General features: G+C 48.7%; 2 protein-coding genes across 6 annotated transcripts in view; one reads left to right on the top strand and one right to left on the bottom strand.

Annotated features, from left to right (window-relative positions):
- The window catches only part of FBH1 (F-box DNA helicase 1), a gene marked incomplete at its 5' end in the record, with an annotated part of 34,269 nt that extends 33,447 nt beyond the window's left edge, over positions 1-822 (top strand). The window contains one exon of the mRNA XM_080610522.1: positions 699-822. Within this exon, the coding sequence (XP_080466648.1) occupies positions 699-818 (120 nt within the window). The 3' untranslated portion in view covers positions 819-822. The remainder of the gene's footprint in view (positions 1-698) is intronic.
- On the bottom strand, positions 245-27,013 carry IL15RA (interleukin 15 receptor subunit alpha). 5 transcript variants are annotated; one of them, XM_080630161.1, is made up of 12 exons: positions 26,730-26,902; positions 26,099-26,148; positions 24,770-24,842; positions 24,634-24,690; positions 22,409-22,506; positions 5,814-6,014; positions 5,621-5,698; positions 4,613-4,798; positions 4,176-4,205; positions 3,867-3,924; positions 3,445-3,753; positions 245-2,489 (listed from the first exon to the last, which is right to left on the bottom strand). In XM_080630161.1, exons 6-11 carry the CDS (start codon positions 6,007-6,009, stop codon positions 3,648-3,650), a joined length of 654 nt encoding a protein of 217 aa, XP_080486287.1. In that variant the 5' UTR covers positions 6,010-6,014; positions 22,409-22,506; positions 24,634-24,690; positions 24,770-24,842; positions 26,099-26,148; positions 26,730-26,902; the 3' UTR covers positions 245-2,489; positions 3,445-3,647. The 5 variants fall into 5 exon arrangements, with proteins under 5 accessions (XP_080486287.1, XP_080486286.1, XP_080486285.1 ...); XM_080630160.1 differs by lacking the exon at positions 26,730-26,902 and adding an exon at positions 26,985-27,013 and having other exon boundaries at positions 24,634-24,842; XM_080630159.1 differs by lacking the exons at positions 22,409-22,506; positions 24,634-24,690; positions 24,770-24,842; positions 26,099-26,148; positions 26,730-26,902 and adding exons at positions 9,900-10,301; positions 12,915-13,155.
- Positions 27,014-27,023: the final 10 nt, after the last annotated feature.

Raw genomic sequence — 27,023 nt, 5'->3', positions numbered from 1 at the left:
CACTGACACTCATCTCACTGACAATCTGGCTTTTGGGTCCCATTTTGGCTTTGATCCCACTGTTCTGCCTGTAGGCTGGATCCTAGAAGGTGAAGGTGGAGGCCAAGCTCCCTGCTGAGCACACAGTAAATCAGTGGAGCTCCATGTCCAGTACAGGAGACACCAGATGCTTCTGAGCCATCCACAGGGGCACGAGCACGGAGGACACTGGGGCTGTTCAGACAGGACAAGGGCAATGGCTTTAACCTGCCAGAGGGGAGACCGAGATGAGCTCTTAGGCAGAAGCTCTTCCCTGTGAGGGTGCTGAGGCGCTGGCACAGGGTGCCCAGAGAAGCTGTGGCTGCCCCATCCCTGGCAGTGTTCAAGGTCAGGTTGGACACAGGGGCTTGGAACAACCTGCTCTAGTGGAAGGTGTCCCTGCCCGTGGCAGGGGTTGGAACTGGATGAGCTTTAAGATCCATTCCAGCCCAAACCATTCCATGACTCTACGACAAAACCTCATCCTTCATCAGCAAACACATGCACAGGGATATTTTGGTTGCACCTATTAAACAAACCATCCCATAAGGGACTTCCCTGGTGACAGAAGATGCTTTGGGTTCATTGTTGTTCTCCTCCCTGAACATGAAGGGCTTGCATCCCAGGTTGAGTTCCCCCAGCCTTCATCTCCTCTGAGGTCTCCTCTCTTTCTCCCACAGAGCAACCACAGCAGGAATGCAGGTGGTTACCTCTGCCGCTCTTGCACACAGCAGCGCTTTGGCTCCCTGACACCACTTATCTTCTCCCCAGCGCTTCGGGAAAAGCCCATCCAGCTCTAACAAAGCTCTCCGACTCCCCAAAGCCACCCTGGATGCAGTCCAAGGCCTGTTGTTACATCCCAGCTTCAGAATCGGATGGATATTGGAGCAGGATTTCAGACCAGCTCCAAGCGGAACCCTCTGGGCTCTCCGCAGGCAGATGGGAGCCCTTTTCTCCAGCCCCACTTTGTTCTCCAGAGCTGGTCAGCATGGGCTGCTCTGCATCTCTGCACAGAAGAACATGCACTTTGTGTCAGACAGGGCAAGATCTGGGTTATTTTGAGCATAACCCTTCATTACCTCTGTCCCAAGGAAAACCCCTCCAGCGATCAAGCTGCCAGGGTACTGCTGTCTACTCCATCCTGTCAGTTCCTCAGTGAAATCCCTTGATCCACTGGAAGAAGAGGAAATACTGGAAAATACCCAAAGAAACACTTTATTCTGAGAAAATGCATGTTTTGCTGTTGGCTCTGGGAAAAGGTCATTAAAGCTGTCCCAGCTGAATGAAGCAGCCAAGGGATTCCCCAGGCTGTTTCCCTTCTCCCTGGGGAAGAAACCATAAGGAAAGAAGAGAGTCAGCATCTGAGCAACTGCTTTGATTTGGTTTCAGTCTCACTCAGAAAGAGTTTTAAACCTGAAATTAAGGTTGTAACAAAGTAAAAAAGCCTTAATGCTTTCTTTGTTCTCTTGCCTGCAGTTAAAGAAGTTGTCCGGGGTTGCATTTATTGACCAGACACCACAGTAGCAGTGGTGCAAGAGGTGCAGATGATGGCTTATGTGTCATTCCAAAACTTAAAGTGATTTGGGAAGAGATCAGCTGTTGGATGTAGGCCCAGAGCCAAGAGCCATGCCTGCTGGAGGAAGCCAAGGCATCTTGTTGATTTCCATGGTTACTTACTGAGTGATTGCTTCATTTACTTGCTTCACTGGCTCTGATTTTGCTCTCGAAGCGTGGACTCCACTTGCCCTGTTCTCACCTAAATACAGGCAGAATTTCACCTAAGACTTGGAATTGGACTAGGCACCTCCCGGGATCCCTTCCAGCCTCTCCTGTCTTCCACCAATCCATTGGAAGAGGCTGTGCCATTGCCAGAGCGTTTGGTCTGCCACATCCCAAGTGCTGCTTCCTCCTGCTTCAATGGTCCGGATCAGTGGCGCAACCAGAAGCCAAGACAAAGCAGCAAGGAAAGGGCAGGGAAGGTGGGTATCAGGTACCAATTAATATCCAGCTGACCTCTAAAACCCCTTTCCCTGTCCAGCTGAGAACAGGCAGCTCCACCTTCCCATCACCTTTTGCCTTGGACAGCAGTGGTGAGCCCTGTCTGCTGCTAAGATGGATTTCACCCGAACCCTGCCCCCTCCTTCCTACCTTCAGGGCTGCCAGGATGTCCAAACAGACAAGATCAACTGCTCTGTGTGTATGATTTGATATACATTATATGCACATATATACATAAACCAGCATTTGTCTACAGCTGCCTCTTCTGTAGCAAGGAGGAAATGAGTGGATAACAACTGGGGTGGAAAAAGGGAACCCATGCAAAGGGAAACACTTCCTTAGGTCGTCTTATTGCCTTCAGTCTGATGGTGTCTGCAGTGAAATCGCTCCCTGCCAGCAGCACCCAGGGTCTGCAGGATCCTTGAGCTGTGTATGAGGCACCTTCACCAGCTTTTGGGTTCACCAGTGAATGGCTGAAAGAGAACAGGAAGGGGGTGAGGCACTTGGAGCCCAGAACCCCCCTGTGTGCTGAGCTGCACCCCCAGAGCATGAGTAGCAGCTCAGGGAGGGGAGACCCCACTTGGGGCACTGGGTGCAGTTCTGGTGTCCCTACATAGGAAGGGCATGGAGCTGTTGGAGCGAGTCCAGAGGAGGCCATGGAGATGCTGTGAGGGCTGGAGCAGCTCTGCTCTGGAGCCTGGCTGAGAGAGCTGGGCTGGGTCAGCCTGGAGAAGAGAAGGCTCCTGAAGGGGAGACCTCAGAGCAGCTCCAGTGCCTAAAGGGGCTACAGGAAACCTGGAGAGGGGCTTTGGACAAGGGCCTGTAGGGACAGGACAAGGGAATGGCTTTAACCTGCCCGAGGGGAGACTGAGATGAGCTCTTAGGCAGAAGCTCTTCCCTGTGAGGGTGCTGAGGCGCTGGCACAGGGTGCCCAGAGAAGCTGTGGCTGCCCCATCCCTGGCAGTGTTCAAGGCCAGGTTGGATGGGGCTTGGAGCAACCTGCTCTAGTGGAAGGTGTCCCTGCCCATGGCAGGGGTTGGAACTGAAGTAACTTTAAGCTCCCTTCCAACACTAACAGTTCTATGATTCTATGATATGGTAGAGGAATGCTTGGCCAGGTCCTTCTCTGGAGCCGCACTTCTTGATGGGTTTTGGGGCAATTTGGAAGCAAAGCAGATATAGTGATGGGGCTACTCTCCAGGTGCCCCATCACTGGCCTTGCTCCTGGCTGGGGAATGGGTGTTTCTTTGAGTAGGGAAGCCCAGCTTCACCTCTAGCACCCAAACCCCATCCTCCACTGGGGCAGGTAGCCCCCAACCTGTACTCTGCTGAGCACGTGGACCACCTCCCCACCTCCAAATTCTCATCTCCATGCCCCTCAGTGTGCTTACAGAGCTCACCCCCCCACCCTATGGGACACACACACACCTTTGGGTGCTGCAGGAGTCTCATCCATGACAGTTCCTTGTTCAGGCTGGGAAGAGCAGCCACGTGTCCCTGGGGCAAAGATGCTCCATGTAGAGGGGACCAGGATGTGCTCTGCCATGCACTGCTGCCACTTCCAGCTTTCCATCCCAGCCTTGAGCATCCTCTGGGCTGGTGAGTGCTCCGAGTTGCCTGGTGCTGGGTGCTCAGCCCATGGGGAAAACACTGGGTGGCAGCATCTCCTCGTTCTCAGAAGCAGCAGCCACCATGGGGATGGCTGTCACTGCTACAGCATAGCTCTGCCCTGTGCACCTGCGGAGGGGAGAGGAGCATCACTGGCACCCCGAAGGCCTTTCCCTGCCATTCAGAGGCTAAGGGCAACACATCATTGGGATGGAAAGATCTCATGGGGCTCAGACACTTACATTCTTATTCTCCAGCAGCAGCAGGCCACGATGCCAGCAGCCAGCAGCACTGAGACCCCTGTGGGGGAGACCCAATGGCCGATGAGCATGGTCCAACTCAGACAAAACAGCTCCTCAAATAGCCAAAACCACTTTGTGCATGTTCACAAGGTGCCCTTGTGAAGAAATGTGGGTGCTGCATCCTTCCCCATCAAAAGCATCGTCCTTGAAAATGACAGAAACCACCCACAGCCCCAAGGAGGGCTTTTAAGCTAAGCAATACAGTAAGTAAATCCCTGTTTGCTAAAATACGCTTTTTCCTCAGCTTACCAATGGAAGAGGCCAGGGTCTGGATGGAAACTGGAAAAGAAGAGAGAAATGGAAATTTTTAGTTGCGATGCAGGTTGGATATAAGGAAAAAGTAAGTTCTTCCCTGTGAAGGTGATGAGGCCCTGGCACAGGTTGCCTAGGGAAGTGGTGAATGCTCCATCCCCGACTGTATTCAAGGCCAGGTTGGACAGAGCCTTGAGTGACATGGTCTAGGGTGAGGCATCCCTGCCCTTGGCAGGTGGTTGGAACTGGATGAGCTTAAGGTCCTTTCCAACCCAAATCGGTCTGGGATTCTATGTAAAGCTGGGAATGCTGGAGGGACTCTCACTAAAAAGGGATTTGGAGAGAAGGGAAGTAATGTACTGAAGTAGGAGAGCCTTTGCTGGTTGGCTCTACCCCCCTTTGGTGGATTATCTTCCCTAAGGAGGTGGCCCAACCTGCAGCATGCTCTCTGGGGGTGTCAGGCAGTGTGGTTGTCCCCAGTGATGACCCTGGAGCTGTTTCCTCTCCCAGTGTGGATGTCTGCAGTGGTGGAAGTGTCTCTGGTGATGTCCCATCAGGTGCTGGGGGCACAGGTGTTGCGGCTGGAGAGGGGCTGGAGGTCGGACTGGTTTCAGTACTTCCTGTTGGGAAAATAGTGTAAAAGCTTTTAATTTCAGGACTTAAAAGGCACCCTGCAAACAGCATCATTATTTCAGTGCTCAGCCTCGTGCCTTCTTCAGGGAGGTTGTGGTGAGAGAACAGCCAATCCAGCAGCTACAAAATGGTGTGATTTCACACAATGAAAGTAATTCTATCACACCATCAAACTGTTTGCTTTCCACACCATGGTGGTTGTGGGTTTGTCGTGGCCATGGCCATGATGACCCCAAACCAAAGCCCATGGGCTGTTTGCATTTTCATCTACTTGTGCTGGGCACTGGTGAGGCCGCACCTCGAATCCTGTGTTCAGCTCTGGGCCCCTCACTACAAGACAGACATTGAGATGCTGGAGTGGAGCCAGAGAAGGGCACAGGAGCTGGTGCAGGACCTGGAGCCCAAGTGTGATGGGGAACGGCTGAGGGACCTGGGGGGTTCAGTCTGGAGAAGAGAAGGCTCAGGGGGGACCTGATCGCTCCCTACAACTGCCTGACAGGAGGATGGAGCCAGGAGGGGCTGGGCTCTGCTCCCAAGGAACAAGGGATGGGACAAGAGGAACCGGCCTCAAGCTGCACCAGGGCAGGTTTAGATGGAGCTGAGGAACAATTCCTTCCCCAAAGGGTGCTCAGGCATTGGCACAGGCTGCCCAGGGCAGGGCTGCAGTCACCGTCCCTGCAAGTGTTCACACAGCGTGGAGGCGAGGCCTCAGTGCCATGGGTTAGTGGTGGCCTTGGCAGTGCTGGGAACGGTTGGACTGGATGAGCTTAAAGGGCTTTTCCAACCCAGTTGAGTTTATGATTCCTCACCCCTTGGGGTCATCCTCTCAGTGTGCGGCGCTGTTGGGAGCTCAGGGCTGGGGGTTTCTGGAGGTATAGCCGGGTCCCCTTTGAGAAGACACAATGTGGAGACACCATCAACAGCAGCTCCCACACCACCCCTCATCCTCCTCCACCACCTCCCCACTCCCCATCACATCCCAGCTGCCAAGAAGGGGCTTACGGATGCACTGGAGCGTGGTGTGGGTCCAGTCAGGCTCGCTGGAGTCATCCCGCAGGATGCACTGGATGAGGCTGGAGGTCCCAGCTTTGCGCTTGTAGCCGGGGTTACAGGTGTAGCGCAGGCGGGTGTTGAGCAGGGTGTTGTTGCCCACGTCGATGTGAGCGTTGGCCACGTCCTTGGGGCGACTGCATCTCATTGGCACTGGAGGGGAGGGAAGAAACAAAGAGATGGGGGTCACAACAGGGAGACTGGGCACCTTTTGGCCCTGGCTCACTGTGATGAATAGCAACCAAGGGGGTCAAATCCTGCCTGGCAGCGTGGGTATGGGAAGTTGATGCTGCCCTGGGGTTCGAAAAGCCTCACCCAGCAGAAAGACAGTGTGAGATGGCTGTGCCTGTGCACAGGGGATGGAGAAGGGGAAAGCTGCATATCCAGCATGTTTGCAGTCACTTTTTAGTTGTAAGTACATAAAAGAAAGACTCCAAATGAGGTACTCTCAAACATCTGAAGCTGTGGTGTTTTCCTTGGATTTCTTCTGTATTTGCTGCATTCCGTTTTGAGTGGTCCTGCTGTGTCACATGAACCTTGTGTAAAAAGGGAATTAGTTGAGTGATGGAGAGCTCTGGAGAGATATGGATCATGGTAATGCGCTCACAGGCATGTTGCAGAATGGAAAACAAGGGTGTATGAAGTCTAATTCAGGGCCTGGGTCATGTTTGGCCCTGACAAAATGGAAGGTGTTGGAGTTGGCACAGGGTGCCCAGAGAAGCTGTGGCTGCCCCATCCCTGGCAGTGTTCAAGGCCAGGTTGGACACAGGAGCTTGGAGCAAGCTGCTCTAGTGGAAGGTGTCCCTGCCCGTGGCAGGGGCTGGAACTGGATGAGCTTTAAGGTGTCTTTCAATGCAAACCAGTCTGGGATCTATGATCCACTTGTAGCAGCTCCTCTGATCACTGGAGGCTTCTCTCAGACATCCAGGCTCCATCCCACCACCAGCTGCTCTCTCCTGGCTGCATTCACCACCCCCTATTTCCTGTTTATTTTGCAGCCTGATGTGAAAACTTCCAGGTGTTCTGTGAGTTCTCCAGCCACTTCCCAGCAGTTTTCTCACTGGAGCTTGCAGCCCATGGCCCTGGAGGTGGCTGAAAGGCAATTATCATCCTGTGGCTGGGCAGTGGGGCTGCAATGGGCAGTGAGTTCTGGTTTTTCCTCCCCCTAGAAAGGTTTGTGCTTCCCTTGCGGCCTTGATTTGAGGTTGGTTTCACAAGAGGATGTTACAAGTTCACTTCTTTTTCTGGCACGATGGAGAAAGTTTCTTGGTTACCCAGAGATTACCACATGCGGACAGCTGCTGCCAGCTCCCATCCCCCAGTGTGAGCCACTGCATGATGGTCATGTTCCAGAGCTGGGATGGAGGGATGCATGTCTGGGATAAAGCAATATACAGCCAGGATGGAGTGGTCCAGAGCTGGGATGGAGTGATGCTCTTCTGGAATAAAGCAATATACAGCCAGGCTGGAGTGGTCCAGAGCTGGGATGGAGCGATGCATGGCTGGGATAAAGCAGTATACAGCCAGGCTGGAGAGGTCCAGAGCTGGGATGGAGTGATGTATGGCTGGGATAAAGCAGTATACAGCCAGGCTGAAGTGGTCCAGAGCTGGGATGGAGTGATGCATGCCTGGGATAAAGCAATATTACAGCCAGTATGGAGTGGTCCAGAGCTGGAATGGAGTGACGCACAGCAGAGATGATGTCCATTTAGTACGGAGGGATGCTTGGTTGAGCTGGCATAGGGAATGGGATGCTGATGGGAGCACAGTGGGAAAGGGAGTGCAGTGGCAGTTGGGGATGGAAGCACAACAGGGATTGGAATGCACTGGTGATGGGGACAGGAGTGTGATGGCAGAGGGATGGGAGCATGATGTGGATGGGAACAGGACCACAACATGCTCCCCCAGGCACCCAAAACACCCAGAGATGAAAATCTCTTTAATCCTAATGAGGATTAATGAGGAGAGCTGTGGTGGGCTTCGTGAGGATCCAAGGGGCTGCAAAACCACAGTTAGATAGCAGAGAATCCACACTAGGAAAGCTTGGGCATTTTTCTTGGAAAATTATCAATAGATGGTAGAAACCACATGTAATCTGATTGCCATGCATAAACCCATCGGAGAGTGACTGCATAGAATCCCAGACCAGTTTGTGTTGGGAATGGATCTTAAAGCTCATCCAGTTCCAACCCCTGCCACGGGCAGGGACCCCTTCCACTAGAGCAGCTTGCTCCAAGCCCCTGTGTCCAACCTGGCCTTGAACACTGCCAGGGAGGGGGCAGCCACAGCTTCTCTGGGCACCCTGTGCCAGCGCCTCAGCACCCTCACAGGGAAGAGCTTCTGCCTAAGAGCTCATCTCAGTCTCCCCTCTGGCAGGTTAAAGCCATTCCCTTGTCCTGTCCCTACAGGCCCTTGTCCAAAGCCCCTCTCCAGGTTTCCTGCAGCCCCTTTAGGCACTGGAGCTGCTCTAAGGTCTCCCCTTCAGGAGCCTTCTCTTCTCCAGGCTGACCCAGCCCAGCTCTCTCAGCCTGGCTCCAGAGCAGAGCTGCTCCAGCCCTCGCAGCATCTCCATGGCCTCCTCTGGACTCACTCCAGTAGCTCCACGTCCCTCTTGTGTTGGGGCTTTAAATTCAGTTGATGGATTCAACTGAATTAAGAGCAATGAACACTTTTTTGTTCTCCAACCACGTTTTCAGCCCCAGTTGCGTCACCACTGCCAGGAACATTGCCTGCAAGTCCGGGAGGGGGCCGTTGGGGGGTATTGCCTTCAGAGAAAGCTATTTTTAGCCCATTCCAGTGCACATTCCAGGCAGTAAACGAAGCTCTCCTGCCTTATTTTTGCTGTTGGAGTAATATTACAGCCCTCCCTGCACCTGGTTTTTGAGAAATAGATTTATATTCTAGAGCACTGAAGCTTTGGCAGGAGACGGGAGCCTGGAGAAGCTAAAGCTGTCCTGAAGCTCTGTGCTCCATTCCAATCTTTTTTCCTGTGCTGCCACACAAATCCTTCACAATTCGCATATTTTCAGTTCATTAAGTGCTTCCTAAATAGTTTTTCCACTGCCGCCAGTGGCTCCCTGGCGCTGTTGGCATCCTCCACTGTCTGCGCTAATCTGTGACAGTGTTTCCCAAAGCTGCTGTGTCAAAGACAGTGAAGGGTGTCCAATAGCTGGTGCAGGGCCTGGAGCACAAGTGTGATGGGGAACAGCTGAGGGACCGGGGGGGTTCAGTCTGGAGAAGAGAAGGCTCAGGGGGGACCTGATGGCTCCCTACAAGTGCCTGACAGGAGGATGGAGCCAGGAGGGGCTGGGCTCTGCTCCCAAGGAACAAGGGATGGGACAAGAGGAAACGGCCTCAAGCTGCACCAGGGCAGGTTTAGATGGAGCTGAGGAACAATTCCTTCCCCAAAGGGTGCTCAGGCATTGGAACAGGCTGCCCAGGGTAGTGCAGGAGTCACCGTCCCTGAAGGGGTTTAAAAGATGTGTAGATATGGCTCTTGGGGACGTGGTTTGTCCATGGTGCTGGGTTAGCAATTGGTCTCAATGATCTTAAAGGTCTTCTCCAACCTAAATAACTCCATGACTCCATAATTCTATGACTGTGCTTTTGGAGAGGCGTGACGCAGTGCAATATTCCTACCCAGTGGTGATGCTCAGCCACATGGGCATCTCACAGAACCCATGGAAACCCCACAGAGCCTACCAGGGTGACATCCCACTGTGATGCACCTCCTGTGGGTGCATCACATGGGCCCTAAAAATCACCTGGACACCGGTGGGGAGGTGGCAGGAGCCTCCAGGAAGGCGCAAGTGGAACACAGAGGTGCAGACTGGGCACCCTAGGGTGAGTGTAGGCACCTCGTGGTGGGTTGGGGGGCACCTAGAGAGAAGTGTGGGCATGCAGGGACCGGTGTGGGCATCCCAGGGAGCAGTGTTGCCACCCTGGGAAGCAGAGCGAGCACCCCAGGGGCATCGTGGGCACCCGGAGGCGGGTATGGGCACCCCGGGGCAGGTATGAGCACCCCGGGGAGACACTTACCGGTATCGGCCGCGGCCCAGGACAGCAGGAAAGCGACGGTACCGCAGAGCAGCGGCAGGAGCGGCCGCTCCATGGGACGGCGGCGGCTGCACCGGCGGCACAGGCGCCGGGCCGGGGGGCTCAGGGCTCCCGCCGGGGCTCGGTGGCGCTTCCCCGCTGCACGCCGCCGCCGTCGGACATACCCGGCGTGGCCAGACCCGCCTTCTCCTTTCGCTTTCGCTTTTGCCCCGATGCGACGGGGAGGGACGCGCCACCCTGCTGGGATGGGGAGCTCGGGGAGGTGAGATGCAGTGCCCCGGGAGAGGCTCGGTTCCCGGGGGGAAGGATGTAATTCCCAGAGGAGGATGCAGCTCCCGGGTGAGGATGCAGTGATGGGGCGAGGGGTGAGGGGGTGTCGGTACCCTGGGGAGGACACGCAAAGCATTTGATGCACTCCCACACTGCATAGAATCAATGAGGTTAGAAAAGATCTTTAAGATCACCAAGTCCAATATTCCCCCAGGACTGCCAAGTTCACCACTAAACCACGTCACTAAGCACCTCGTCATCCTTATCTCTGACGAATGAAACTGAAGAGACACGTATTTGATGGATGGACCATTTGGGGGATAAGGAATTGGCTGAATGGTCCCACTCAAAGAGTTGTGGTCAATGGCTTGATGTCCAAATGGAGATCAGTGATGAGTGGTATTCCTCAGGGGTTGGTGCTGGGATCAGTGCTGATCAACACCTTTGTCAGTGACATGGACAGTGGGATCGAGCACCCTCAGAAAGTTTGCTGATGTCACTGAGCTGTGTGGTGCAGTTGACACACTGGAGGGAAGGGATGGGATCCGGAGGGACCAGGACAGGCTGGACAGGTGGGACTGTGTGAACGTTATGGAGTTCAACAAGGACAAGTGCAAATTGGGACAATCTGAAGCACGAACACAGGCTGGGGGAGACTGGATGGAGCAGCCCTGAGGAGAAGGCCTCAGGGGTGTTGGTCAATGAGAAGCTCCCCATGACCCAGCTTCAGTGTGCGCTTGAGCCCAGAACCCCTCCATGTGCTGGGCTGCACCCCCAGAGCAAGAGCAGCAGATTTAAAGCCAGGTTTGATGGGGCTTGGAGCAACCTGCTCTAGTGGAAGGTGTCCCTGCCCATGGAAGAGGGCTGGAACTGGATGAGCTGTAAAGTCTCTTCCAACCCAAACCAGTCTACAATTCTATGATGTTGCTGGTTCTTCTTACTCAACCCTCCTTTTGCCCTGGTACAGGAGAGAGACTTTACACTGATGTGTTTCAGAAAGATCTCAATGACTGCAGAAGACACATGGTGGATATGATCAGACATTCACTGTTCAATCAAGATCAGACAACACTGATCATAACAAACTGTCCCCTTCTTGAGCCGAATTGTAACCACACGTTGTTTTCCACTGAATGGGAATGTGGAACAGTGAAATACTCCACAGCCATTCATTACAGAAGGGACAAGGTCATTTTTTAAACTATCCAGAATGCCTGTTGAGGGATGGAAAGTCACAGCTCAAAGGAAGGCAGTAACATTTGGTGCACTGGGATGTACTTTGGGCTGAATACTGTATGGGTTTGAGTGCATCAGTTCATGCCAATAATTTAACTTAAATCATATCCTCTGGGCCAATGTCCAACAAACCAATCAATTAGCTCTGCTACACAGTGGGCTCAACTAGGGCATGGAGTTAGGAATGGGAAGAGGATGTGGGTTTTGGGGTGCTCCACACTGAAACTGTATTAAACATGATATTTGGGGGTTGGAACTAGATGATCTGATGGTCTTTTCCAACCCAAAGCATTCTATAACAAGACACCATAGCCACAGACTGTGGGTTCAGTTCTGGATGGTTCTAGAGCCAAAGTCTGTAACACTTCAGTGGTGCTGCCAGGACAGACCATTCTTGCCTGATTTTTGCTGTTTGCCTTCACCTTGGCTTCATCACCTTGGCTCGGAGCTCAGATGCGTGCGTCCAGCCATGTGCAGATACCATGGACTAAACACATCCAAGGTAAAGAAAACACAACAAAACTGGTCCCATCAGTTAAGGGGTTATGGTCACAACATAGACTAATGCCTCCACCTCCTGCAGCACGTGGTGCTATCATGTTCTCCCATTTCCTGACTGCAAAATGGAGATAAGAGTCTAAACAGACCTGGGCATCACTGCTGGAGCAGTGCTGAGCCTGCGGTTTCACTGATGTCTTCTGGGTCTGCTTGCTTCTTAGAGAGAGTGACAAAAGCATGTGATGTGGTCAAGGGAAGGGGACAGCATGCTTTGGCTACCTGGGGCTTGCAAACGCATTTTAGGGGTCTAGAGAAGATCAGCCCTGTGAGCAAATGCTGTGTCAGGAGACCACTGAGGGCTGCAGTGGAACATGGGCAGGGTTTGGTAAAAGCTGTCTTCAGTCTCTCACTTCTAAGTGAAGGAGTCATCTGGTATAACTACAGCCACCTCATTCAGGCCTTCATGTTAAAACAGATCATAGAGGAAGCTTAGAGGTGTGGGAAGAGGCATCCTGTGGCTGTGTTCCCATCTTCAAATGGGGTGCTTTGTGCAGTGTCTCCTTCTCTCACCATCTACTCAATCCAGAAGAAATCTGGACAAGCAGCTTAGCTGAAATGCCTGAGTTTTGGATAGATGAAGTTAGGTGAGATGAATTCCAGCTTCAGTGTTGTGGAATTACACAGTGACCTTAGTTTTGTCTTTAAAACTGATCTTTGGTCTCTGTGCCAGCAAACAGAAACTCCAGAATCCAGACAGAAGACCAGAAAACAGCAAAGAACAACTAAAAATGTGTTACTTACATTATGTCTGCTGGCTTCACGTCATCATTTCAGATAATGAAACAATTGCATGCATTGGGATGATGCATTCCCTTCCCTACTTTCCCCCTTTTCAGCCTCATTTGCTTCCCTCCTTTAACAGTTACTCCACTTACTTTCAGTTTCTCACAGAAATACCTCCTCATTCCTGCTACAAAACCCTCCTTATAGTACCTTGAATAAGTCCCAGGAGCTTCTGTCTTGTGTTGAGTTTGATGTTTTCAATCTGCCTCTATCTAGTTTGGTGTTATCCATTCTCTTCCAGAGGACTGGAAAAGTCAGATGTGCTTTCCCTCACTGAAGACACATTGGAAGGAGAGGGCAGAGCCAAGGGAAATTTTTCCTGTGGAAATAAGTGGGAAACATTCTATGTTGAGGTGCAGTTGAAACCTTTGCTTTCCTACATCATCCCCGCCAGAGGATGAACATGAATCTTGAGCTACAACTTTGATCTGAGACTAAGGAAGGACCTGGAGCAAGTTGCAAAGCTATGATTTGCCTCTTCTAAATGCAAGAAGAGCAAGTTATTTGAGTGTTCTTTAAGATCCTCAAATGGTTTTGGCTGGTAAGAAAGAACAATCCTACACTGATGTTTAGCCCGTTTATTTCTGCAGCTTCTCATTCCTCTGTGCTGTCCATTCTGCTAAGCCACTATGCCTGTTACCCCTGGGTTTAAAATGGTGTTCAGGTGAGCTGTGATGGGAGTCTCTCCCAACACAATCCAGGTACTTGGGCCCAAGAATAAACCTCCTTCTCTGGAAGCAGCAGAATGAATGTTGGATTAAGGCACTCAGTAGCTGGAGAAGGGCACTACAGAGGCCCTACTTCACCCTAAATCAACCACTGGGGTTGCCAGGAACACCAGGAAGTCTGCTTTAGCTCCAGGTCATCGAGGAACAGGATGTGCTGGGCCCAAGGCCATGCAATACTCACCTGCCTTATGCTCCCTGACCCATAAAAAGGGCAGCTCACTTTGTTATTAGCAGGTTTACTGCAGTTAAGTACTCAAAAGCAAAAGCAAATAAGACAAAGCTCTTCCTGGGACTTCAGGCTGCTTTCCTGAGTCGAGTTGTCATTTCACACACTAGATTTTCCAAAGACAGCAATTCTGAGGCTGAAGGATAGTTCTCAAAACCCTCTGCTAAGAAGCAAAGAGAAAGGCAATAAATATCCACAACTCTACTGCCTACCTCTTTCTACCTCTACCTCCTCCTACTTTCCTACCTCTAAAACAGGTAGGAAATTACCATTCCTTGAGAAGGGGAGAGAAGGATGGATCGAACAAATCCAGCACCCAGCCATCACCTTCTGCACAACTTTTATTAAGTCAGAAGCAAAAGAAACTGATGTTTAGTTCCCTGGGTAGATGGAGGAGGAGGAGTAGAGGGTGTGGAGAAGGTGAGACACAGCATTGGTACCCACCACTCCAGTCCACAGGCAATAATGCATAATAAGATAAAGCTTCTCCTTGAACCAGAGGGTTCAAGTCCAGAAATCCAACACAAGTGGCTCATCACACATGGTCTCCTGGCTTCGTCTGCCTCTGTTTCTTCTTCTATTGATGCAAGTCACTTTGTCTTGGCAGTGAGTATCAGAAAATAGCTTCACAATAACTACAAAAGGGAAGGAAAGGAGCTATTTGCAGGATAACATTTCATAGCCAATCAGCAATTATTCATCAGAAATGGGTAAATTCTCCCTCTGCCCATCCAGGAGACAGCATAAATCTCTGTTAACCTTTCCTGAAGACACCACCTCTGGTGGCCAAAGTGGCTGACAAACCAGTTCACCCTTCCGAGAAAGAGACTGTAAACCTCAAGACAAGGTGTATATATCTGAAGATCATGACTAGAAGCATTCAGAGCCAGGCAGATGATAGTGCTGCACCAGTTATACACCAGTGAAGTGATAACCCAGACTTCCAGGGCTCAGGGTTTAAATTGCTGGTGATAAAGCAATGTTCTTTAACCTCTGGATTCTGGCCAGGTTGGGATTTCACATGGTGAGCATAGAGAAAAGCAATCATCGGGTTAGAGTTCACAATCAGCTTCTGCAAGAAATAGCTGAGGGTAGTAATACTGGGATTTGGTAAAGAAAACACAGTCTGTGGATCATAGAATCATAGAATGGTTTGGGTTGGAAGGGACCTTAAAGCTAATCCAGTTCCAACCCCCTGCCACGGGCAGGGACACCTTCCACTAGAGCAGCTTGCTCGAAGCCCCTGTGTCCAACCTGGCCTTGAACACTACCAGGGAGGGGGCAGCCACAGCTTCTCTGGGCACCCTGTGCCAGCGCCTCAGCACCCTCACAGGGAAGAGCTTCTGCCTTAGAGCTCATCTCAGTCTCCCCTCTGGCAGGTTAAAGCCATTCCCCTTGGCCTGTCCCTACAGGCCCTTGTCCAAAGCCCCTCTCCAGGTTTCCTGTAGCCCCTTTAGGCACTGGAGCTGCTCTAAGATCACATACAACCCACTTACAGATGTATGTTCATTATAAAAGGTTCTTATCTCAGAGGAATAGTTGGGAGGATGGCTCACCCCTGCTAAATGCGTATTCTTAGTGCAAAATGTTACTACAAACCATTTGTAAAGCTCAGGTTTGCAAACTGGAATGATTTTCCATCCAGTCAGCATCCCTGCTCCAATTTTGTCTCAAACTGCTATTAATCAGTTCAGGTAAGATGCAGTCACTGCCCCAGTCTCGATCCGAAAGTGGTGCTGCCCACTATGATTAAAGGCATCTGGAATAATCAAACTACAGCCCTGAAAGAATACAAATAAATGGAAGTTTTTCCTTATCCAGGAAGCAATTCCAGGGCTGACATTTTCGTCTTATGGAGCTACAATAACCTTTAGCCTCTCTTAATGAAAGAAGCAGCTGTTTTGTGGGGCTGTAATAATAATTACCCCTGCTGGGAGCACACTGCAAATGATAAAGGCAGATGCAGGGATTTGAGAGCAAAAGTAAGTGTGACCTGCACCTGCAGTGCCTAAATGAGGTTGATCTGACATTGCTTCCCACCCAGGAGACTACACATACAAAAGAGCTTATCCTATGGGTGTAACAGATTGGTTTTAATAGCTAAACATGTTGAATAGTAATAATAACAATGATGGTAGTAGTAATAATAATCATCATCAAAAATACAAAGATGAAGAAAACAAAGATGAAGATAAGACAAAATGAAGATTAAGATAAAGAAGTGGAAGAAGACAAAGGTGAAGAAGATTATGACCAAGTAGAAGACAAAGATGAAGAAAAAGGAAAAGAAAAAGGGAAAGAAAAAGAGAAATAAAAAAAAAAAAAAAAGAAAAAAATGTGAAAGGGAAAGGAAAAGGAAAAAATAAAAATAGGAAAAGGGAAAGAAAAAGAAGAAAAAAAAACAGAAAGAAAAAGGAAAAGGAAAAGAAAAAAGAAAAGAAAAAGGAGAAGAGAGGAAAAGAAAACAAAATGAAAGAAAAAGGAAAATAAAAGGGAAAGGGGAAAAAAAGGAAAAGGAGAAGAAGTAAAAGGAAAAAGAAAAGGAAAACGAAAAGATTTGGTGCTTGGCATTGTAGGCAAGGCCATTTTCCAGTACAAGCTAAAATACACCACACTTAATGCTTGCTATAGCTTTACACATTGATTCACAATGAAAACTGCATCTTTTGGATGTAAATTGGCAGAACTGGTGGGACGGGGCTGGTTTTGCTGCCCAGAGGAACACCCCACGGTGGGTATGAGCTGCTGGTGCATTGCTGGCATTGAGCTGGAGAGGATCTTGCTTTTCCAAAAGCTGCTCCTGAGCTTCACAAGAGAAACTGCTCTATGTTGGAGTTTCTGGAGTGTGACTTAACTGCTGAGGAATCCTGGAGGAGCTGGATGAGGGACAGGGAGGCTCACAGGGGATCTCCACATGGATTCAGGGAGAAATCCAGCTCCTTTTCCATTTGGGGTGATAGGGGTGGAGGGGGAAGCACTGATGAAACCACAAAAGGGGTTTTCTTTGGGTCTTGATTTGTGGCTTTCCTGACTTCTGGGAATCTCAGTTCTCAGTTTGTAAGGTCAGTGCTAGAAGCATTGCAGCCTTTTCTCGAAGAGAACTAGTAGATTTGTGTCCCAAAGCTTTATTTTATGCTATGAAATCAGAGCCCAGGAGGCAACAGTTACTATGAGTTCAACAAATGACCACAATTGTAACCTTTAATCTTACACTAACAATAGGGTGTGTGCCTTTAACATAGCAGAATAGGCCAAACTGTTCTAACTTACTAACACATAGAGAGAAAGGAATGTTCAGCTTATGGGGGAAGGAACATCAGGGGATTGATGACAACTAAGGAGACAGTAAAGAAGACCAAGGACGCCAGCCTTCAAGATAGCGGAGTGGCTCCCACCGTGAAGCGAGACTGGAACAGAACAGAAGCAAGAACGTACCAACTGCTAACTTGGCACTAGGACCTTGCAAGAGTGCGCAAGCACTGGGATCATTCAGTAAACACAGTCAGGAAGACTATCCACAACCACTCAGCAAGAAAGAGCATGTGTAATTAGGATGCAGAGATTATAATTAGATTATAATTAGTTCCCAGAAAAGCTATGAATATGCATGAGTTTGCTAACAACTATTGGGTGCTTCCTTTTTCCTTTCCCTGGGGTAAAACCATGATGTGCCTAATGCCATTAGACAGAGTAACAGATTAAAGGGAGGTTGTGTCACATTCATCTTTAAGGCTGATATTTGTAAAATTAAACTTGCCTCTGATTGCTATTGAAAGCTGTAAATGACATTAAGTTGGAAACCTGGACTTTAAAAGCTTTGTGCAGAGCAATTGGTGCTGCATCACTGGGAAGGTTTGGAAGAAATCACATTTCCCTCTTATCACCCAGTTCCAACCCCCTGCCATGGGCAGGGACACCTTCCACTAGAGCAGGTTGCTCCAAGCCCCTGTGTCCAGCCTGGCCTTGAACACTGCCAGGGATGGGGCAGCCACAGCTTCTCTGGGCACCCTGTGCCAGCGCCTCAGCACCCTCACAGGGAAGAACTTCTGCCTTATCTCCAACCTGAACTTCCCCTGTTTCAGTTTGAACCCATCACCCCTTGTCCTATTGCTACAGTCCCTGATGAAGAATCACTCTTCAGCATTCTTGTAGCCCCCTTCAGACACTGGAAGCTGCTCTGAGGTCTCCACGCAGCTTTTCTTCTCCAGGCTCAACAGCCCCAGTGTTCTCAGCCTGTCTCCATACAGGAGGTGAGAGAAACAGTGTTGTTTTTGCAAATTGGGGCTGGGGCTAAATTATTAAGGAAATGAAACAAAGGGTTTGAGATACCATAACTTAGAAGGATACATTCTGTGGTTAAAGACAATATTACCTCTGAACGAAAGATACACTCTGGGGTTAAAAAGAATACTGTCTTTGTGCAATCTATGAAACTAAGCAGGTACAGGCTGCTTAAACAGTAAGCTGGGTACCACGTCTCTGCCAGAGAGCTATGAAATTGAACCATAAAAGGAGATAAATAAATAAGAGGAAGAGGTGTACAAAATTGAGTAAGGGGAGGTGTAAACAAAGGCGGGACAGTTAGCACATAGATTATACATGTTAGATAGGCTGTAAACCTTGGAGTACTCAACCAATGGGGAAACAAGAGAGGGAACCTGTGGACAGGATAGGAAATATAAGTCAAAGTTCTGCCTTTGCTGTGTGTGCCTGCTTGCCAGGCCCTCTGTTTTTGCACAAATGTTAATAAATAGCTGATGCTTCACTGCTGTGTCTACCCTGAGCTTTTACAAGAAAAGCTTTTATCTCACACGGGAGCTGCTCCAGCCCCTGATCATCCTTGTGGCCTCCTCTGGACTTGCTCCAACAGCTCCATGTCCTGACGTTGAGGACACCAGAACTGGACACAGTAAAAAAAGCTCTGCAAAAAATAGCAGCTACCTCTCACTTCTTGTGGATAACAGGACATTTTGTAAGGAGACAAAGTGAAAAAAAGGGTATTTAAGTGTTTGCAGCCACCATTTCAGACAGACTTGCTTGGAAATATGGAAAGAGGCCCTCTGCTGTGTCCTGCCACCTGCCTGGTGTTTAGCTGATGTTGAGATTTAAATCTACAGAACTTGGGCTGATTTGCAACTGCCCCTTTGGGCACTGCTTTCTTAAACCATTGGATGTAAATGGTAGGGAAAAGAGTCCTGAATTTCTCCTTCATTCATGGAGAAAGCTGCAGGAGCTCAGAGTAACTCTCTCCAACCTCCCACCTTGAAGAGGGGAAGGTTGCCCCCATCTTTCACAAAATGAACTAGCAGCACTAGAATGGGTTGCCCAGGGAAGTTGTGAATGCTCCATCCCTGGTGGTGTTCAAGGTCAGGCTAGGCAGAGCCTTGGGTGACATGGTTTAGTGTGAGGTATCCCTGCCCACGGCAGGGGGTTGGAACTGGATGATCTTAAGGTCCTTTCCAACCCTAACTGTTCTATGATTCTACAATTCTATGAATTAACACCAATGGCAAAGTCTAATACAGAGGGATTTTGCTGCTGGAGCTAGAGAAACCTCCAGAAAAGCATCAATATTACCACACTCTGCAAGAGTGGGATTTTTAGGATGAGAATCAAGGCTCACTGTGACTCAGTATCCTTGATGTTTCCCTGTAAACAGGAAAGCAGACACAAGGCATTGTGTGATCTCATCCATGGAACATCCTGAATCTGTTCTCTCTCAAATATTAAGACTATACAAACACCTGGGTAGAGTGCCGGCACCTTCTTCTTCCCCTTCCTTCCATAATATACTACTTATGGGGTAAATACCTCTCAGCTTTACCCAGCAGCACATCCCATGATGACAGTAGGGAAATAAAGACATTCTCAACCCAGAGAACAACGAGCACTGCTGCTTGTTCATGTTTATGCTGCTCAGAAGAGTAAAACAAACAACTGGTATTGCAACACTCTGGTCCAAGCAGACACCACTTGGATTTTTGCCTGGATTTTTGACTAAAAGAATGCAGCTGGTTAGGAATTCTCTTTGCTGGACTGTATGGGAAAGAGAACCAGAAATATTGATAGACTCATGGAATGGTTTGGGTTGGACCTTAAAGCTCACCCAGTTCCAACCCCCTGCCACAGGCAGGGACACCTTCCACTAGAGCAGGTTGCTCCAAGCCCCTGTGTCCAACCTGGCCTTGAACACTGCCAGGGATGGGACAGCCACAGCTTCTCTGGGCACCCTTTGCCAGCACCTCAGCACCCTCACAGGGAAGAACTTCTGCCTTATCTTCAACTTGAACTTCTGTTTCAGTTTGAACCCATCACTTCTTGTCCTGTCACTACAGTTCTTAATGAAGGTCCCTCTCCAGCATCCTTGTAGCCCCCTTCAGACACTGGAAGCTGCTCTGAGGTCTCCACACAGCTTCTCTTTTCCAGCTAAACAGTCTCAATGTTCTCAGCCTGTCTCCGTATGAGAGGTGCTCCATCTCCTGATTATCCTCGTGGCCTCCTCTGGTCTTGCTCCAACAGCTCCATGTCCCTCTTATGTTGGGGACCCCAGAACTGCACACAGTGCTCCAAGTGACTCTCACAAGAGCAGAGAGGCAGGATCACCTCCTTAAATGTTCAGTGTAATTCCTCTGCATTTATTACATGATTGAAAACAAGCCTGTTCCTGTTGAACTAGCAGACAGTACAAGTCATCCCATTTTAAGGAAGATGTGAACTCAAGGAAATGTAAAGAAGAGGAATTTTGATACTTAGAGATATGGGAAAACTCTCTGAAGATGCTGGAGAGGACTGTGAGAAAGCATGTGTTCCCCAGGAATGATACAGAGGGTCTGTGACATGGCAAACTGAAAGAAGACGGTAGTAAATCCAGAGGCTCTGAAGGGGAAAACCACATAATGCAACGCATTGTTAGACAGCAGGATTCCTTATGCACAAAATCTCTCCACAGAACCAGTTGGTCACTGTATTGCTTGTGGATAGAATTAAAGAGAAAAATTTCACCAAAAAGGGTAAAGCTGCTCCAAAGGTTTAGACGAGTCTCTAATCTTCTAAAACCCAAAATGAGTAAAAGATTATCCACAATGACCTTTTACAGAGCTCATCCCTCTTCCCTATGGCCACTACGAGAGACCTGACAGCAGATGGGACACTTTGAGGCTGATCCATCATTTCCTGGGATACCAAAGCAGGTAAATAGCATGGTGCCACCATGGTGCAGCTCTGCCAGTCCTAACTGCCCAGCTGATTGCAAACCCCAAATTGCTGGGGCTTCCAAATGGACTCACAGTGGTTCTTCCTCCACTGTATTAATTTATTCCCTGGATTATTAATCAAAAACATTAGGTGGTGCTGTGTAAGCAAAGCCAGGGCTCTGCTGGCTGCCTCCCAGCTGGCTCCTCCTGCCACCAATTCAGTGTCACCATCATCCCGCTTTCCTGGAAAGGACACTTATATTGCTCTGCTGGAAAGGACACAAAAAGAATGTGTCTTGACCTTCCATCTGACACCTCCTGGAGGAGTCCAGAAACTTTCTTTCTTATTCGCTACCAAGGAGCAGCACTCTAGAAAGCAGGAAAGTCTACTAACGACTTCAGTTGTAGTTTTATGTCAGTATTTGAGGGGAAAGGATGTGTTATATGAAGCTCATCAAGAGTATTTTGCTGTGCTGGAAGGTTTTAATAGCAAAGAGCTTTACTGGTAATGTAGCTGATGCCCGGTAGATGGTTTCTAGACAGCAAGATGGTGGTAAATAGATCTGTAGGAAAGAGGAGCAGCAAAATTGCATTTGTTTAGTTATAGGAACAAACCAAGAGAAGTCATATTAAGCAGACACATTGCAGGTCAGCTTGGCCAGTGGCTTACAGCACACTGAGACCATGTGAAGAAGGTGTCAAAGCACCTGGTGAGACACTTATAAATGGAGAAATAAAGCTGAGAGGACTGATGGATAACATGCAGCATGACAAAAGACCAGTGCGATGGGGGTAAGAAGAGCAGGTAGGAAGATACTGAAGGTAGTGGAAGGGGACACTGATTTTTGTACACTGGAGGACAAGGGAGATGGCTTTTCTAGTGGTGTTTTCAGTGAGTGCTCCATGCAGGTTGTGATGGTGCAGCAGTCTAAGCAGAAAAGGGTCAAGGGGGTTAGAACTGGATGACATGTAGGTCCAGTCCAACCCAACCCATTCTATGATTCCTTTGCTGCAGCTGCATGTAATTCAACTCAAGGTTCTGCACAACACTTGAAATCTTTTATGTACCATGCCTACATAAGCACCTTTTTCCTCTGGTCCTGTTACAGATAATATTTTACTTTCTGTCACAAGAGTACTTTGTTACCTGAATTTACCACAGCAGCTTTTAAGCCCTTTGCAAACAATTTGGGATATTCTGAGTGAACCTGTTCCAAAACAGTTGCTTCAGATAAATTACCCTCTGAAACTACATTCTTCTTTCCATTGAAAATGAAGCCCAAACACGATGTCTAACTCTGAGACATCAGCATTCCGGAAGATTAATTCTGCTCTGCTATCTAAGGGAATACAATTAGCAACCATCAGCATCTTTACACACACTTTAAACAGTGTCATGTTAATAATAACACTGTCTTTGCCAATGTTAATGAATGTTGTGAGTGAATGTCCTGGTACTGAATGTACGGATGTCATGTTGGCTGTGCCATGACTTACCCACAGCATGATTCTCCTCTGTGACCAGCAAGATAATGCATCCCTGACTTCTTTCTCAGCTGCATCTTGCCTTGACATTGTGCTGAGCTGAAATACAGCTGCAACATGGAAGAAAAAAGAGTTTACTGCAATGCCAGCTCTACATTCCCCATGCAGCTCAAACATTTCCAGATGTCTGGTGTTTAGTGAGGGTTCATAGACTTCTAAGCAGCCTAAAGGGCTTAAATGCTTAAAAGCCACTGGGAGTTTGAATGCAGCAAACATCTCCCATTTGGCAAAATATGTGTAAAGTTTACTGCAGGTTTTGGGGAGAAAGAAGTTTCTAAACCACCCAAGTAGTTAATAAAATGGTGTTTGAGATTTTGCAGCACTGCCAATAGTTTTTCAGCCCTTATGAATGTAACATGAGACAGTTCTCTGGGCTGGAGATGGCCAGGACAGCCAAAAGTACTAAAGACAAAGTGTGGAAAAGGAAAAATACATACTGAAAGCAACTCTGTGACTTTCAGGACATTTTTTAGGCTGTTTTGTCCTCATGCATTTCACAGATCTGGGGTGGAAAAAGACACTGAATGAACTCATCCACCACTCCAGTCTCTTTGTTTTCTCTCTCTCATTCTTTGGGAATTCTGCAGGAAAAAGTAATAATGCCAGAAGGTGGTCCTGCTCCCATCTGAGTATTGAGTAGGACTATCCAGAAACTGTGTCTTGCCCAAAATTACTCTCTGTATTATTAAAGCTTCTGGCTCAAAATTGGCTGCACCTCAGTAGCACATGAGAGAACCATGGTTAAGCATAAACGCGTGGTTGTTATCTCCATAGCCTTTATAATGCCCTCAACTGTGAAAAACCCTGTATAAAGGTAAGAAGACAGCACTATAAGCAGGAGAACTCAGGGCACTGTAATGAAATTAAGATCTTCCATGGCTGTGTTACAAAAATACTAAGGAAAGTCCAACTCTGAAAGTAAAGTTGCATATAAATGGAATCATGACCTATGTTTTATCGCCTCTGTGCTGTCATTAAACGTGCTGCCAGAGGCAACTGCTGCTGTATTTAGCAGGATACAGGCTTTGATTACCATGTCTCCTAATGAATTGCTTTGTTTTCATTTTATGCCTGGAGGTGCTAAGCATGAAAAGATTTTCCTCACAGCATGAAGAAGAGCATTCCAACATTCCCAACCTGGTTAGTGAAGGCAGCATGGTTTCCACTGCTAGCAACCATACCCTGCCCGTGGCAGGGGGGTTGGAACTCGATGATCTGAAGGTCCTTTCCAACCTTAACTATTCTATGATTCTCTGATTAACATCCCAGCTCTGCAAAGCTATTACTGCTGTTTCACTTGGAAGGCAGCATCTTCAATGTCTCTGTTGATGGCACTAGATGATCTTCAAGGTCCCTTCCAACCCAAACCATTCAATGATTCTATAATGATTCATTTAAATGAGGCCATAGACAAGGGTATAAGCATTCATAGAATCATAGAATTATAGAATAGTTAGGGTTGGAAAGGACCTTAAGATCATCTAGTTCCAACCCCCCTGCCATGGGCAGGGACACCCCACACTAAACCATGACACCCAAGGCCTCATCCAACCTGGCCCCGAACACCGCCAAGAATGGAGCATTCACAACCTCCCTGGGCAACCCATTCCAGTGCCTCACCACCCTCTCAGTAAAGAATTTCTTCCTTAGATCCAATCTAAACTATATAAACTTATATCTAATATATATATATTTTTAAATATATATATAAACTATATAAACTTATATCCAATCTAAATTCAATTATATGAAATCACCACTTCTTAGGACACAGCACTCAGGGCAGGAGCAATTTGTTCAGTCCCAGGCAGCTACAGAGCTAACACATACCAACACTGAACCTTTATTTTCCAGCTTTTTTCTGTGGATGAAAGACTTCACGTTTCAGAGCATGGTCTTTGCCCGCTGTGACTGAATAAGGGGTGGGTTACATTTTCACATTACTAGTCATTTAAGTTGCTGTTGCCATCAAGCCTGCATTAAGAAGAAAAACTCCTTAGGATTAGATCCTTCAATAGCAAATGAGCTGGGGCTTGGGGCGTTTTTTCCTCTAGCTCCTATACTAATGGCTGGAGATCTCAGGATCAAACCTTGCTGATCTGCCATCCATACGAGGTCGTTTCACCAGCATAACAAAGCTTTTAATGCATACTCCTTCAGGACAAACTATGACTTACCCCAGGCTGGAACAGACAAAGTACTGAAGCCCTTACGTGGCATCCTCTGAAGAGCAGCTGTCACAGATAAATATAAGCTGGTTCAAACATGATCCAGACAACACAACACAACAGTCCAGCTATGGAAATCATAAACCTGGTGACAACTGGAGTGCTGGAGTGAGAGTGATCCTTCCTGTGCTGCAGACAGGGGTCTCTCCAGGTTATCTCTGTGGCAAAAAGTGAGCACAGGGAACTCGGTGTTAGTGCAGGAGTACAGTTCAGCTCCTATCCAGTGTAAAATGGATATACACCACTACAGGCTGGGAGGAGGCTGGATTGAGAGCAGTCCTGAGGAGAAGGACTTGAGGCTGACAAGCCCTCAGGCACTTTATATGGTGGGTGTCTGAGGTGGGCAGGAGCCAGTTTTGCAGCTGGCCCTGAAATGTGCCCAAATAACATGTTCAAGGCTGCCCTGGCATGAAACTCAGCCATGCTGGAGCCACCTCACTGAAGCAATACCTGTGTTTCCTTATGGACCCAGTGCTGGTCCAGCCATAAGGAGAGATGGAGACCTGCCTGCAAGACCCACTCCATCATGAGCCGGCTTCAGTGTGCGCTCGCAGCCCAGAAACCAACTGTACCCTGGGCTGCATCAAGAGGAGCGTGACCAGCAGGTCAAAGGAGGTGATCCTGCCCCTCTACTCTGCTCTCTTTGAGACCTCACTTAGCGTATTGTGTGGAGTTCTGGTGTCCTCAACTTAAAAAGGACATGGAACTGTTAGAACAAGTCCAGAGGAGGCCACGAGGATGATCAGGGGCTGGAGCACCTCCTGTATGGAGACAGGCTGAGAAAGTTGGGGCTGTTCAGCCTGGAGAAGAGAAGCTGTGTGGAGACTTCAGAGCAGCTTCCAGTGTCTGAAGGGGGCTACAGAGATTCTGGAGAAGGGCTCTTCATCAGGGACTGTAGCAATAGGACAAGGGGTGATGGGTTTGAGATAAGGAAGTACAAAATGAAATACACTCTTTTGTAAATAAGTAAATTTAGTTTTGCTTCTTAGCTAAGCAACATTGACCTTGATGGTGAGTAATAATAGCAAGAAAGAAACATTTTGGTTAAATGTTTCACAATGACCAGTTAGAACTGGACTAGTGGTGGCCAGCTTGACAACGGGACTTTCCAAACATAAAGGTCAGCCACGGGATGAAATGGTGAAGATGATGAAACAGAGGTCCCAAAGACCACTACCACATTGTTGTGTGCAAGAGAAAATAGGCATAAACCTATGTAAAGTAGTTCTGGGAAATGTCATACTGTATAATGAATATGTAGTAATATACTGTAAATGAATATGTATGTCATTTACTGGAAATATAGTGAAGATGTATGTTAAGCAACAGTATAATCACAGCCTGATTGATGCTGGGATGAGACACGTTAGGAGGAGATAACCCTCATATCTGTCAACCCTGCAATAAAGAATACCTGCTTGTCAACTTCAGCTTTGTTGTCGAGTTCTTCAAATCAGGTTCAAACTGAAACAGGGGAAGTTCAGGTTAGATCTTAGGCAGAAGCTCTTCCCTGTGAGGGTGCTGAGGCGCTGGCACAGGGTGCCCAGAGAAGCTGTGGCTGCCCCATCCCTGACAGTGTTCAAGGCCAGGCTGGACACAGGGGCTTGGAGCAACCTGCTCTAGTGGAAGGTGTCCCTGCCTGTGGCAGGGATTGAAAGTGGGTGAGCTTTAAGGTCCCTTCCAATCCAAACCATTCCATGATTCTATGATCCCCGTGCCCAGCAGCGATGGTTTCCAGCATGGACAGTGGCTGCTGAGTAGCTCAGTGGCATCCACAACCCAACAGACCCCTCTGGTGCCTCACGGGTCAGCCATCGCTGTGGGGAATGGTGCCATAACGAGGGATCCACACCATCTCTGGGGATTTTCAGGTATCCCATCTCAAGTTTTCTGCTCCATTTGTCAGAAAGACCTTATCGAGGTATTAATAACTTATGTCAACTACTTTCCACCTCTATTATTTCTATAAGGGACAATGAGGAGGGAAGCTGTGACCACCTCAGGGCACAGCAGCAAGGTGCTGCGATTACTGCTGAAGTAAATACCTCAGTGTTTGGGTGAAGGTGCTGAGAAGGCGGACGCAGGGTGCATGCAGTTTGCGCTGACCGGTTCTGTCAATTTCAGACGGACGGACGGACGGACGGACGGACGGACGGACCGACCGACCGAACGACCGACCGACCGACCGACCGACCGACCGACCGACCGACCGAGCCTAAACACCCCCCTACAAAATGGCAACGCGGCTTCTTTAAAGCTCACCCTCACCCCCGGGCCTGCCTCAGCCCCCATGCCCTCACCTCAGCAGCCTATAGGCGTTGAGCGACAGCGCCGCAGGC

The sequence above is a fragment of the Psittacula echo genome, assembly GCF_963264785.1.
Source record: "Psittacula echo genome assembly, chromosome: 1".
Taxonomy (NCBI): Eukaryota; Metazoa; Chordata; class Aves; order Psittaciformes; family Psittacidae; genus Psittacula; species Psittacula echo.
This window is presented reverse-complemented; position numbering and strand designations above follow the sequence as displayed.